Raw genomic sequence first — 15,399 nt, forward strand, 5'->3', positions numbered from 1 at the left:
AATAGAGAGAGACTGAGATCCCTGGATTCGAGTGTTTAATCCCCTAGTGCCACTAATTACAAGCATCAAACAATATTATCACAATTGCAACACAAGTATTAAACCCAAATAATAATATATTAAAGAATCTGCGAGCTCAGGCACATAGGTTCATAAACACTTTTACCCAAGAATCTCTAAAGAATTTAGCCAAGCATGGCTAAACTATACATAACAAATAAATTCAAAGAATTATAATTCATCAAAAGAGTACAAGAATGAACCAGACAATTTTCTCAAATCTCCCTAGTCTTCTTCATGATTCCCAAGAAAACTTGTGGCTCTTGATTTCTCTCTTTCTTGTCTCCAAGGATCTCTGAATGAATTTTAGGGTTGAGGAATGTGGCATTTTATAGCATGTACAAAGCTAGAACCAATCACGGTCTGAATAGGGAAATTCCGCGCGAAAATGGGCCAAATCCGCTGATGGGCTGAGATTCCGCTCGACGCGTCGAGCTCGTGTGCTGAGATCGTTGGCAGGCTACTGCCCGGCCTCGACGCGTCGAGCCGAGCGTCGTTTTTTTCTACGCGTTGCGTCTCGCTCGACGCGTCGAGCCCGAGATCTGCTGATCTCGGCCGTTTCGCTCTCTGGAAATTTTTGATGTGTCGAACCTGCTGTGTACGCACTTTTCGGTCCGTTTTGACTCCAAGTTTGTCCTCGAACTTCCCTTACTCATAACTTTGACCTATAATTGTTCAAAAACACTAACAAACACCGTAAAACATTCAAAACAAGTGTGAACCATAACTAAATACTAAAACAAAGGATTATGTAATTAAATCACCAAAATCATGACCCTAAGCCTAACAAATATAGATAAATCAATACTAAAAATGTGCACAATTAGGCTCACATCACTGAAAGATACTAGAGGATTTGTTAAATATTGTTCCAATATTTCATTGTAGGAGAACGCTAAATGTTACTAGTAGTTTCATTGCAAGTAGAATGTTAGGCCAATTGCGATCATAGAACTTTTGGTCCTAAAGTAATGCTCCAACGACAACGAAGTAATGGATTTTTTGGTCTTAAAGTACCCTCATTATCCTCTTCAAGTCTAAAAGATTTCTTATCTACTTCAATAGATTACTGGACAACCGTAAGTCTAATAAGTACATGTTACTTATCCATATAAAACATGTCAAAAACATTTTTCAAGATAGGCTAACTAGTGAATAAACTTTCTTCAAGAAGATACTCGATATGCAAGTCAAGATAATACTTGATTTTTCAAGTCTTTCATTTCAAACTCCGTCTTTAGACATGAGCTAATATCATCAAGCTCTTTATGCATTTCAATCATATTTATACTATCAACATAGACTGAGATAATGGATAAATAACTTCATTAGCAACTCATTGAGCTGACACATATAATCTGCATAGTCCTTCTTTATGAGGAAATATACTCAATCAATTATTAACTGCTTCAGGTCATATAAAGAAATTTTGTAGTTTAATACTTTACATGTTGTGATTTTCACTTTCTCTCATTTCTTGAACTTAAAATCTATTAGGGACTTTTCAAATAAATATAGCGTCTAATAACCTAGAAGTAGGTTAAAGTACCTACGAGATCCCTGTACTATAGCGTTTTGTTTAATTTAGTCCTTATACTTTTATTTTGTTCAATTTAGTCCCTGTACTTTCAAAAGTAGTGCAATTAAGGACAATAGTTAAAGATGTTAATATTATCGTTAACTTAGATTACGTGGCATTGATGATATTTATATTCCTACTCATATATTACTTTATAAATATTTAAAATCTATCATTTTTACCACCAATATATTAAATTAGTATGTCCAAAATAAATAATTACGACCATGTTCGTAATGAGATTTAGACAATTGTCCTTAGTTTTACCACTTTTTAAAGTAGAGGGACTAAATTGAACAGAATAAATGTACAAGGACTAAATTGAACAAAACACTATAGTACAAGGACTTCATAGGTACTTTGACCCCTAGAAGTATGTGGTCATGATGTTCATCAACTGCATATCTAAATTCATTATTCACTACCAATGATATTATGTAGTGGAACTTAATGTCATCTATTGTGGGAGATTGTATTTGATCAAAACCAATTTTAGGTCTCTGCGTGAACCCTTGGGCTATAAAACTCGCTTTATATTACACCACCTTATTATTCTTATTTCTCTTTCATATAAACACTCATTTGTACATAGCCTACAAGGTTAACCGTCAATGGTGTACGTGTTATAAAGATAATACATTTATTTTAGCGAGTTAGCTATGCCTTAATTGCTCATTTAATTTATATATTAATCAGTCAATGCACTTCTAGCACCTAGCTCTAAATTCAAATTGCCATATAATACGAGCAATTGTAAATGTTATTTGTATTGTCGAAACCTATAATATTGTTCATGAATTTCTCCCATATTTATAAAAGTTCATGGTAATATCTAAGTCAAGTAGATTCTAGTCTTTTTCCAGAGATATTCAGATCTGGTCGTCATGTATCCCCGTATTATGATTATTTGTAATATAAAACATCATGGTTGATGTTTATTTGCCCCGTGCGATGCACGAACAAAAATTTATAAGTATTGTTGTAATGTTATATACAAAGCAGAATTAATTTTATTAAAAATGTAAGTATAGTTATACATTGTAATATTTAAATGTTAAGACAATATATGACAAAAAATGCATTCATATTGCTAACATCATTTGCAATAATAATCTTACAAAGTTAAACGGACAGAGAAAGACCCGGACCAACTCGTGATTTACACACAAAAATATAATGATCTTACAAATCTATTAATATGCATTCACACTTAGGCGGGAAAATTTTTTCCCTACTTAATTTTACTTTCCCTAACTTTCTTTGTAAATAAATTATTAAAAAACTAATCAAAATTACAAACTATTACAAAGTTAGTACATATACATATACATATACATATACATATACATACATATATATATATATATATATATATATATATATATATATATATATATATATATATATATATATATATATATATATATATATATATATATATATATATATATATATATGGATGTATTCAAATGAGGACAAGGATATTATAGAGGACTGTAAGGATTAATATGGTGCATTGGATTGTAATAATGGGTGGTGTAGATTAAGGGAGATTATTTCATTAAATTAGGTGGTTTATGTTATTTCGCTATTTTTTTTTTTATTGTAGGGGGTAGTACTGTAATTGAACATTTGTATTTATTGTTGTATCCCTTTTTCTTCGCTCAGTATTATACCGTATACGGCGCACCATCTCTCTCCTATTCCCCTAAATCTTTTTGTTTTACCGAGACCCTTCCCTTGCTATTCTCTCGTTCTGGTCGACGGTAGTAATGGCAGAAGTTGGTGGCTGTCGACGGTCAAAGCGGACAGCGGAGTCTCCTGCGGCGAGTACGTAGCTTGTATTTTTATTTTTTTCTCTTTTCCCTCATCCGTTTTTTATTTTATTATTATTATTGTTGTTATTTTTTTTTTATTTTTGCTTTGAACTGCTAGGGTTTTTCGTGGGGGGGGGGGGGCGGGGGGGGAGGGGGGTTCGTTGTTGGGGTTTTGTGCATTGTGCTGAAACGTTGGTGGGGGAGGGGGGGTATGTAATTTCTATTTATTGAATTCCCTAGTATATTGCCCAATTGCATTTGTTTGGCCGAATTTTTGTATGTTGGTCGTTGTATATGCGGTTTGCATACTTTGAGTTTTTGTGTTTTTGTATGTTGGTCGTTCATCCACAGTTTTTCTTTTAATTTGTATTAATTTCGTTTTTGGGGGTGATTATTGTGTTTATTCTGGATGTTAGGGATTATGTATGGTTTACTGTACTGTTGGCCATTTTTTTTTCTTTTTAATCTGTAAAAATTTCGTATTTGGGGGTGATTATTATGTTTATTCTAGATGGTAGAGATTGTGTACGGATTTATGTTGTTAGACCGTTTTTAGAATTGTTTTTGTATATGTGTGCACTATTTTGTATATTAGTATGCTATTGACCTTGGTAGTGTGTGTCCTTTAGTTATTATTATTGTTGTAATAATTGAAGTTTTGTATCCTGTTTTTTTTTTTTTTTTTGGTAGAAAGCTTTTGTACTCTTTCATATATTTGTTCACAATGGCCTGAATCAAGTGGGTGCAACCAGCTTTTAGCCGGTAAGCATCAATGCTGCATATACAATTAAACACGTTAGTGGCACCTGACTCGCACTGACCAGAGTAATTAATTAACTTTACAAAGAGAGATGGACTAAATTGTTGTATAGGAACAAATATTATTGAGAAATGGATTGTTGTGTTTCACTTACCGTACAGTTTTCATAGTCAATGACAGGATACTCCCTTAAAACATATATGACATATTGTTGTGTGCCCTTGGCATACTCCAGGTCTGTAAAAATGTGTTTGTAGATTGTTTGACCGTTTATGTTTGTTTGGGTGATTGGTACAGGGTGTTGTGTGCACTTTTATATTTGCCTGTGTTCACGAGTTCAGTGTGTTGTGTCACTTGGCTTACATTTAGTTTGTTTTAGTGATTGTGTTTGTTCATGTTGTTGGTTGGCAGCTAAGGAGGCAAGGGATACACTTTCGGAGGCTTGTTCATCCGGAGTGCGTAATGATGATGACGATTTTGTTGACCCTCCGCGCGACAGAGCTGAACTCGAGCGCTTACGGTTCCATTACATCAAGGAAATTTGCACCATAGATATCAATGCACACCATACGAGCAATGTGGCACGTGCGTAGCGCTACCGTTTGAGCGGTTCGAGTACCACCAAAGATTGTTACATTGGACTTATCGCTTGTTTTGTCGTTTTTTTTTTTTTTTTTTTTGGTGCATTGGACTTAGTATGTTGCCATGGGCAAGATTGCTTTATCTTTCATGTTCACTTACGACTTTCCTTTGTTAACATTGTTTCGATCTTGGGTTTGTTGAATATCAAGCTATTTGTTTTCATCCTTTAATGGTGTACAAAGCCGTCTTCCATGCGACGTATATACATTTTGTTTATTTACTGTACAGTTGTCTTTTAATTTCACTGCTAGAATCAGTTCGTTATATGGACATTGTGTGCCCAGTTAATGTTGTATGTGTCCGCGTCTGTCCCTTTGGTGTGCCAGTGTACTAGTATTTCATGTTCTCATGGTTTGGTATAATATATGTGTTCAACGTTTTCCTTTCCTGTGCCCAACGACCATTATATATGTGCCACTGTGCTTAAAAATGTGTGCCCGTACAATTTAAAAAAAAAAAAAAACCAATTACGTGTTTTCAGGACAAATTAAACAGTCATCCGTGTGTGCTTTGTTGTGTGCGTCGATAGTCTTCATTCTGTGCACGCTATTGTAAGTTTTGTGCATTGCGCCCACCTTCACGTGCATTACTCATGGTTGCCATTTTCCTTATAACCTTCGTGCTTATACTTGAATGCAAAGATATGCAATTATTCATTCATCGCAAAATGTAATTGGTTTTTAAAATCGCATACTGTTTTTCTTCTTATGCACGAGTACGTAGTTTCAAATCTCTATTTTCTGTGTGCCCAGTATTTGTTTTTTATGTGCTTTCGTGTGTTTGTTGTGTGCCACCTAACTAATCTTGCATGTTTTCATGGCTTGTTATATATGTTGTCATCTTTTTTCTTTCATATGCCAAATGAACATTGGATCTATGCCACTATGCACTAAAATGTTTGCACTTGTGTGTTATTACTCAATTGTCTCGTCAATTTACTCAATTCTTCGGTTTGTCCACGATATATTTCCTCCACGCAACCTGCATTGTTATTCATCTGTCTGATGCATTGTAATATGTTATAAAAATTAATAAGTGTACCTCAGCATTTTGGGATTTCTATAATAGCTTCTTAATGAACCTGTTATTTCTTCCTATAAACAATGCAACTCTCTAATTTTTTTGTAAATTGGTATTACTACTGACACCTTCCCCAAACATAATACTTTAACCAATTGCGGCACCCTAGGTGTGCAGAGTGGCGTTGCTTGCTGTTTACGCACTCGTGCACTCGACATTATATTAATATCCACACGATTTTTCTAAACATGGCACACGAGATGTTAGGATATATGTATCAATAAAAAATTATCAGTCCAGAACATATGAATTAGTGATTCCACCCTCACAGTCGAACCTATGTTCTTTTTGTTTCCTGGTTGTTCTACTGCTTGACACCATTTATATATATCGTTTATCAGTTACGACCAACACTGTGTGCATGGCACACTACTTACTATCCCCGTGCACACGAAATACAAAATCATGGCACACAAGTATAACAGGCGTTGCTCACAATCCCCTAACCCATTGCCCTACATCCCCGCACTCACGCATCGTAGAATTTCTCTCACGTAAAATTTTGCATTCGCAGAGTTTAGAAGCTTATCGTTGACCATGGCGTTGGAAAAGTCTTTCACGATTTCCTCGTCAATTGTGGGTTCTAAAGTTGTCTCGTTATCGTCGTTCATTGCGGGTTCAGTACCTGGGTGCAGTTTCCTCCATTGATGTTCGCAGAAGATTCTCAGCCCCATCGCCTCTAGTGTACGCACGACTTCTACAGTGACGTTCCTTGTTTGGGTTATATTCTCTACCACAAATTTTACTCCTTTTTAAATGCTATGTTTGTTAATTATAATCCTTCCATAATTATAAATGCTCTCAAATGTCTCATTTGCCCTCTCTTAATATTTTTAGTCGTGAATACAAGGAAAATATGGACAAGATCTCATCCATTAAATCTCTTGATTTGGATGGATATGATTTGTCCTCATAGTCCTCTATATATTAGTGTCCTCATGTGAACTCAACCATATATATATATATATATATATATATATATATATAAAATCAAAATTGATATAAAATACTCATAGAAATTAATTCATGATTACATGAATTTATAAATTTGTACGCATTTTTTTTATCTTCATCTTTGTGGTGTATAAACTCAACAATCTCCTTCACACACACACACACACACACACACACACACACACACACACACACACACACACACACACACACACACACACACACACACACACACATATATATATATATATATATATATATATATATATATATATATATATGTTTGGCCCATAAATTTTTAAAAAATGTAATTATATATTGGCCCAACATTTGTTATATTAAAACTTTTATTTTTTATTATGTTATAATATTTAGTGTCAATTGATTTATTCCATAAATTTTTAAAAAATGTAATTATATATTGGCCCAACATTTGTTATATTAAAACTTTTATTTTTTATTATGTTATATTATTTAGTGTCAATTGATTTATTTTTACTTTTATATATTATTTAGGGCCAAACATATATATATATATATATATATATATATATATATATATATATATATATATATATATATATATATAGATTTTGGATCCGGTGCAAACCCTCTTGGCAGAATAGCTCGTGAGCACCTTTTCTGACCCTTAATATTTTAGATGAATGGTCCAGATGATTTGGGCTTTTTTGCCACGTGCATCAGCTTTGTGAGGACATTAGGGCTTTGTAATTTCGCAATGGGGGGCGAAGTCGCCGAAGCGAGTCTAAAGGCCAAAGAGTCATGTTTAAAGGCTACTAGCTTTTATTATAGCATGTATTTAATTTCGCCTGAGAATCTGCGTGAGTATTTCAACCCTTCGTCTTCCTTGTCTGTCTCTTCCAGCCATAGTCCAACTCCCGCTCCATCCTTTTGTCTGGCACTTCCATCAATTTTCGACCTCCATCACTTTCTCCCTCTCCATCACAACTCTCGCGTTCAACATGGTTGGGTCTACTGTCCGCCGATCGAAGAGGCAACGGAGGTCTAACGGTGGTTCCATTGAAGGTAATCGCAATCCCCCTTATTTTTGTCGATTCGTTTTTTCTCGCTAGGGTGTGTGGGGGGTTTTTTTGCTACTGTATTTTCCGTTTCGGGGGTTTTGTGTGTGGGTTCTGTGTGGTTTTGGTGTCTGGGGCGGTCGCTGCATGGGCGGTGTCTAGGAGGCGGGGTCTGGGAGGCTGGGACTAGGTAGTTACGTTTTAGGGTTTGGGTTATGATTTAGGTATTTTTTGGTTAATCATATGTTATTCTAACAATGGGGGTTTTTGGGATTATGTAGTCAAGTAATTCTAATGGGGATGTTGGGGGTGTGTTGCATGTGTGTGGTTGTGGTGATTTTCCGGCGGAAACGTGTTATCCGGCGGCCTTTTTTTTTTTTTTTTTTCTTTTTATCACGCTGCCATAGTTTTTTTTTTTTTTCCACTGTATTTTCACACGTAATTTGCTTGGTCCTTTTTTTTTATTTTTTTTTTTTGTAATTGAGGTAGGGGGTGGTTTAGTTTTTGCGGTTTGTATGTGTACTAATGCCTGGAATTTTTCAATGCTTGTGCATATAGAGGTTCTGGTATATGCGCTATGTATGTGTCTCTATGCTAGTGCGTTTCGTGTTAATCATTCATTGTTTTGATTGGTTTATGGGACTCTGCTATGCTATTAGGGTGATGCAGTGTGTTTATAGGATATAGTATATGCTATGATATTAGGGTGATGCATTGTGTTTATAGGATATAGTATATGCGTATTGCATTCTCACATTTTTAATTGTTTTAAGTTGGATAGGTATAATGGTTTGTGATTGGGATGTAGGAAAATGCATTGTAGGTATATAGTTTGTGCGTTCCAGTGTAGTCAGTGGCATGTGTTGATTAGTATGTGCATATAGAGGATCTTGTAGTTGCGTTATATATGTTCAAACATAATTGTGTAGATTTAGTATTGTGGTTTTGTAATTTTAATTTTTGTGCATATTAATTCTTCGGTGCTTTGTTTGTAGTTTAATGCAGTGTGTCATACCCCTTTTTTTTCAAAGAAAGAATATTAAGGGGATGTGTCACAATGGGTATGTGCGAAGTAGTGACTATGCGAGTGCATTTCGTGTTAGCCTTAATCCTTTTCATTGTTTCCATGTTAACATCTTTTCCATGCACATTTTTGTGCATTTAGATGTTGTGGTATGTGCATTTTGTTTTGCATAATATCAATTGCATGGGTTTATTAGGTGAAATATGCAGTAGCTTATTACATTGTTTGTGCTTTTAGATGTCTTGGTCAATGCGTTGCCTATGTAGTATGTATTTATGCATTTTGTAGCAAGTGCATAGACAATATTATGTTTGGTCATATTAATGTGTATGTGCGTAGAAATGGCTATGCGATTGCATTACAAAATGTGCCTATTTAGTATGTTTTTAAGATTGTGTTTATTAGGTGAAACATTAGGGTTTTTCGTTGTTGATTTTTTTAGTTGTAACATGCACCTTGGGTTTTATTTTTGTGATTGTAGGTTTATGGTATGTGCATATATATATATATATATATATATATATATATATATATATATATATATATATATATATATATATATATAGTGCGTGCATTAAGTGTTCTATTGGTCTAAATCATGTGTTGTGCATTTTGTATGCATTTTACTCTATAGTTTGTGCAATACGAGATATGTGCAGTAGCATATTAAATAGCATGTGCATTTTCATATTATGGTACCCGGCAATCCATATCAATTGCATGGGTTTATTAGATGAAATATGCAGTAGATTATTACATAGTTTATGCGTTTAGATGTTAGTGTTTGTGCGCGTTGCCTATTTAGTATGTAGTTATGTGGGTTTTCCGTTGCTGATTTATATTTTTTATTGCATTTTTTAGCAAGTGCATAGACACTCTTATGTTTGTGCATATTAATGAGTATGTGCGTAGAAGTGGCTTTGCGACTGCATTATAAAAGGATTGCACTCTTCAGTTTTTAGTACATTCCATTGTTGTGCAGTTTCATTGTTTAATAATGCATGTGTGTATCAGCTCCCATGCGAGTGCATTTGGTAGTTAAATGGTTAATTTGGTTTGCATTTACTATATAGTTTGTGCAACTTGAAGGTATGTGCAGTAGCATATTATATATCTGGTGCATTTACATAATATGAATTGCATGGGTTTATTAGGTAAAATAGGCAGTAGCGTATTACATTGTTTGTGCTTTTAGATGTGATGGTCTGTGCGATTGCCTATTTAGTATGTTTTTATGCATTTTTTTGCAAGTGCATAGACACTCTTATGTTTGTGCATATTAATGTGTATGTGCGTAGAAGTGGCTTTGCGACTGCATTACAAAATGTGCCTATTTAGTATGTTTATAAGATTGTGTTTATTAGCTGAAACATGCAGTTAGGGTTTTTCGTTGCTGAATTTTTATTTTTTTTTAGCATTTTTTTATCTGTAACATGCGCTTTGGGTTACTTGTTTATGGTATGTGCATATATAGTTTTTGTTTGTGCATTTACATCTTATGTTACATGGCAGGCCATATCATTTGCACTGGTTTATTAGAAGTGGATTTATTATTGTGGTTATCAAAATTTAAACATTTTGCAATTTAATTGTTCTATTGGTCTAAATAATGTTCGGGATCTACTAGTTTTTGTTTTGCTGAGTTCTTTTCGTTGTCTTGCTTAACAAATTTGTAGACTGAGGCAGAGATATACGCTGAAAAGACGGATGCACTAGCTCTAGCTCTGGTGGACATGATTGAGTTCATGGATCAGCATATCGGTCTCCCTCGGCCTGCTGAAGCTTTTGATAGGCTTATTTTAGGGGCTCGGAAATTCATGTAGGTGATTGACGATGTGGGGCCCTCCGGTGCAGCAGGTACCGATGATGCGACGGCGGCTGGTGCACTCAGCGATGACGAGATTTGGGCCAATCTGGGGAATTTAGATGCGGTTGACGCGGTTGTTACAGCCGCTCAGCAGGAAAAAGTTAGCGATGAGGAACTCCCTCGGAGGTTGTGTCTGGAGTGGGTAGGCCCAAAGCTGGTGCACCTGCCACTCAAAAGTGGGATAATTAAAAAACCTGCGTAATCAAATCCAAACCACCATCATAGATATGAATGCATTATGCACAGACCTGTTCCTTATTTCGTTTATTGATACAATTATATACTTTGTAATCAGCATTCAAAAAAAAATATACTTTGTAATCACATTTCATACCCATCTACACCATCCGAGTTCATTTTCTCACTCGAACAATTGTCGTCTCTATACAGTCGGCTAACCAAACCACCGTATTCTTATTTAAAAAAACTCGTCCAACTTATATATAAAAAACCAACTTAATAGGCACAAAATCACATCAGAAATATGTAGGCATTATGCACAGGACTACATATATACATACTTAAAAGAATCAGAACCTAACGCTCTCATATCCCAAAGCGTATACTACTTCCATCATGCATTTTTTTAATGCATTCAAAAAAAAAAAAGATACATTCGACTATCGGACACCCCCACAGTCATTCAGTTTATAACCATTCGACAAAACCAGGCATATGCACAGACATAAAAGTGTTTATGAAGTTACTGGTACAAACCAAAAAAATACAAAAACACGGACACAGTCTATTTTGTCTATTAGGTAGTACAGCGTATGCACGGGCCAACGTATCTTTACGCTTAGGTCGTTAGATAATCGGGTATCGAACACCCCCCACTGCACCCTCGTTAAGTTTTCAAACGTTTTACAAAACCATTGAATATGCACAGACGTAAAAGTGTATATGCACTTACCGGTACAAACCAAAGAAAAAACAAAAACACAGACACAGCCTACCTTGCCTATTAGGTAGTACGGCGTACGCACAGGCAGGTGTACCTTTACGCTTACGATTTTTGATAGTCGGCTATCGACCACCCCCCAACCTGGTTCAGTTCTCAACCATTTCGGGAAAACCATGGAAATGCACAGACTTAGATGTGTATAAGCACTTACCGGTACTGCTAATATCCATTTGCTGAAAGTCCTAAACTGTTGCTCCTGCCATCAACCGCGACGCCTTCACACATCCACCATTGTTAACGCTAATTCATTCCTTTAATCTTTTTAATATTAGAATCTTTTAATTTCCATCCTCAAAAACATCAAAAAATGCTTCATATTCCATTAAAATTATGTCCTTAAATAAATTAGGCTTACAATTACTAATATAACCTTAACATTGATAATAACTGACATTATTTCTTTTAATCTCAACCATAGATGAGAATTTAATCAATGCGTATTAGTGGGCCTCATGGTCTCATCTATTAGAGGGGGTGCACCAGATCCAAAGCATATATATATATATATATATATATATATATATATATATATATATATATATATATATATATATATATATATATATATATATATATATATATATATATATAAGGATGCACTCAGGTGCGAATAAGTGTCCAAGAATGAATTTGCGAACGAATCAGCACGCGACACGTGTCCAGATCTAATAGCTTAAAAAAATGCAGTGGCACTTTTGTAAATAATTGAACATCGAAGTGTAAGTAAAATCACTTACAAGTGCACCTATTTTCACATATAAGTGCATGTAATTTTGTCTTGTTAACATTCACTTCCCGCAAACATTCATTCACCTGGGTGCACCTACTTATAACTAGGCTTGTGCATAACCCGCCGAACCCGACCGACCCGAACCCGACACACAAGAATGGATCGAAAACCGAACCCGATCAGGCAAAACCGAACCGAGGCGTAGAACGACGCCGGTTTAATTGGGTCGGGGAGGGGGGTATATTTTCCACCCGAACCCGTCCGATTACCCGAATAAGACTAAGCCTACGTATAAGGTATGTAATGCGACGTCGTGTAGCCTAAGTATATATAGAAGAAGTAGCCGAGAACTTGCAAACCCTAGTCTCATTTGCGCAGCTCTTCAGTCTTCGCCTCTTCCCTTCTTCCAGAGAACTCTCTGACTTCTCTCTTCTCTCTACCCTAGTTCTCTCAAAGTCTCTCGTTCCCTTCTTCCAGAGAACTCTCAGTTCTCAGAATCTTAGCTTCTCTCAGTCTCAGTTTCTCTGAGACTCTGAGAGTGTGAGTGTTTGTAGTGTGGAAGCTATTATTCTCCGGTAGAAGCTCTCAAGCCCCATTCGTTTCCGGTAGCCCTCAAGCCCCAAGCGAGTCTCCGGTGGGAGCGATACTCCGGTGGGTTGCAGTTCGCTAGCTAGGAATCGAAGCCCTTTGTTCTCGGGGGTTTAATTTAGAGAAACGAAGTAATCTCTATTCTCTAAACCCTAGTTTTTTAGATTGTTAGTTTGATAGTTTGATTAGGGTTTTTCTGATTGTGATTTTGTGATTTGTATGGACTGTGATGTTGTGATCTGTTGAGAAGTTCCAGATTACTTACTCACTTGTCTCTAATTTATGATTGTTAGTTTGATAGTTTGATTAGGGTTTTTCTGATTGTGATTTTGTGATTTGTATGGACTGTGATGTTGTGATCTGTTGAGAAGTTCCAAATTACTTAATCACTTGTCTCTAATTTATGATTGTTAGTTTGATAGTTTGATTAGGGTTTTTCTGATTGTGATTTTGTGATTTGTATGGACTGTGATGTTGTGATCTGTTGAGAAGTTCCAGATTACTTACTCACTTGTCTCTAATTTATGATTGTTAGTTTGATAGTTTGATTAGGGTTTTTCTGATTGTGATTTTGTGATTTGTATGGACTGTGATGTTGTGATCTGTTGAGAAGTTCCAGATTACTTACTCACTTGTCACTAAATTGTAATCTGTTGGTGGAAGCTTAATCTGTGTTTCTGTGTAAGTGTGTAATTGACTAACTGAGTTAAAGGCTTAAAGGGGTAATTGTCCCTAATCTGGTGGAAGCCCTAGCCCCTTTGTGTGAAATCCATATACATGATGAGCATTATGAAGTGGCATACATCCACTTAGCTTGAATGCCTGAATATGAATTTCTTTGTAAATTGTAAATTGTATTAAGTTTATGGATATGTGACCCTTAAATTGTTTATGTGCAATTCTGCATACATGATGACATGTGAAATTAACTGAAAGTAATTATATGAATATATGTAGTAATGTGCATGCTTGATACCTCTGTCCATAGTTGTTGATGATTTTCCCTTAGTGATTTCCCATTCACGGATACTTTCCTTTTTTAGATGGAAAGTATTAGTGGTTTATCTGGAAGTCAACCTGAGGTGGAAGCCACAACCGTAGAGACAAATACATCTCAGTCTCAGCAGCCTTTGCCTCCACCTGTTCCCAAGAAAAGGAAAGTGGTTGAGACCAGATCTCTTGTATGGGATCACTTTGAAAAAATCAAAGACTCTGAAGGCATTGTTGTCAAGGGAAAATGTTTATACTGTGCTAAGATATATTGTTGTGAGTCCAAGATGCATGGCACTTCTTCTCTCAGGATTCATGTGGTAAACTGCCTTAAGAATCCTCAGTCTAAGGATACAAGGCAGTCATTGCTTACTTTCCAACATGAACCTTCTTCTGCTGGAACTGAAAGTAGTGAAGGATCAGAAGGTGTGTTAGGTACTTGGGTATTTGACCAAGACTTGATAAGGAGGGCCTTAGCTGAGATGATTATTCTGGATGAATTGCCTTTTAGGATAGTTGAGGGACAGGGGTTTAGAAAGTTTGTGTTTGTTTGCTGTCCTAGGTTTAAAATCCCTTCAAGATGGACTATCAGTAGGGACATTTTTAAGATTTTTTCTGATGAGAGACTCAACTTGAAGAAGTTCTTTAGGACTAGTAGTCAGAGGGTTAGTATCACAACTGATACATGGACCTCAGTCCAGAGAATAAACTACATGTGCATAACTGCACATTTCATTGACAGTGAGTGGAAGCTCCAAAAGAAAATCATTTCATTTGTTCCTATCTATTCCCACAAGGGTGAAAGTATTGCAAAGGCTTTAGAAAGTTGTCTTATTGACTGGGGTCTAAAATCAGTTTTCAGTGTCACAGTTGATAATGCTTCTAGCAATGATACTGCCCTAGGATTCTTAAAGAAAAAGTTTGTGTCATGGGGTTGTACTGCTGTTAGGAGTAAGTACTTGCACATGAGGTGCATTGCTCACATCCTTAACTTGGTGGTACAGGATGGGTTGAAAGAATCTGATAGTGCTGTTAAAAAAGTGAGGGATGCTGTTAGGTATGTGAGAGCTCACCTGCTAGGCTTCAAAGGTTTAGGAAGCTAGCTGATGTAATGGGGGTGGAAGCCAAGAAGTCTTTGTGTCTTGATGTTCCTACAAGGTGGAACTCCACCTATATGATGCTGAGTGCTGCTTTGTTGTATGAGAAAGTGTTTGAAGAGTATGCAAGCTCAGACAGTGGATTTAAATCTGATTTGGGTGAGAATAATATACCTAACTTCATGGATTGGGAAACCATTTCTGGTT

At 35.8% G+C, this 15,399-nt stretch overlaps 1 protein-coding gene across 1 annotated transcript; it reads left to right on the forward strand.

Annotated features, from left to right (window-relative positions):
- The first annotated feature begins 8,989 nt into the window (after nucleotides 1-8,989).
- LOC109171264 (zinc finger BED domain-containing protein RICESLEEPER 3-like) lies at nucleotides 8,990-15,198 on the forward strand. Its single transcript, XM_019320330.1, has 6 exons — nucleotides 8,990-8,993; nucleotides 9,098-9,105; nucleotides 10,469-10,486; nucleotides 10,633-10,683; nucleotides 10,780-10,965; nucleotides 14,149-15,198. The coding sequence occupies exons 1-6, from the start codon at nucleotides 8,990-8,992 to the stop codon at nucleotides 15,196-15,198; spliced, it is 1,317 nt and encodes a 438-aa protein (XP_019175875.1).
- The last annotated feature ends 201 nt before the right edge of the window (nucleotides 15,199-15,399 follow it).

The sequence above is a fragment of the Ipomoea nil genome, unplaced genomic scaffold (assembly GCF_001879475.1).
Source record: "Ipomoea nil cultivar Tokyo-kokei standard unplaced genomic scaffold, Asagao_1.1 scaffold3401, whole genome shotgun sequence".
NCBI lineage: Eukaryota > Viridiplantae > Streptophyta > Magnoliopsida > Solanales > Convolvulaceae > Ipomoea > Ipomoea nil.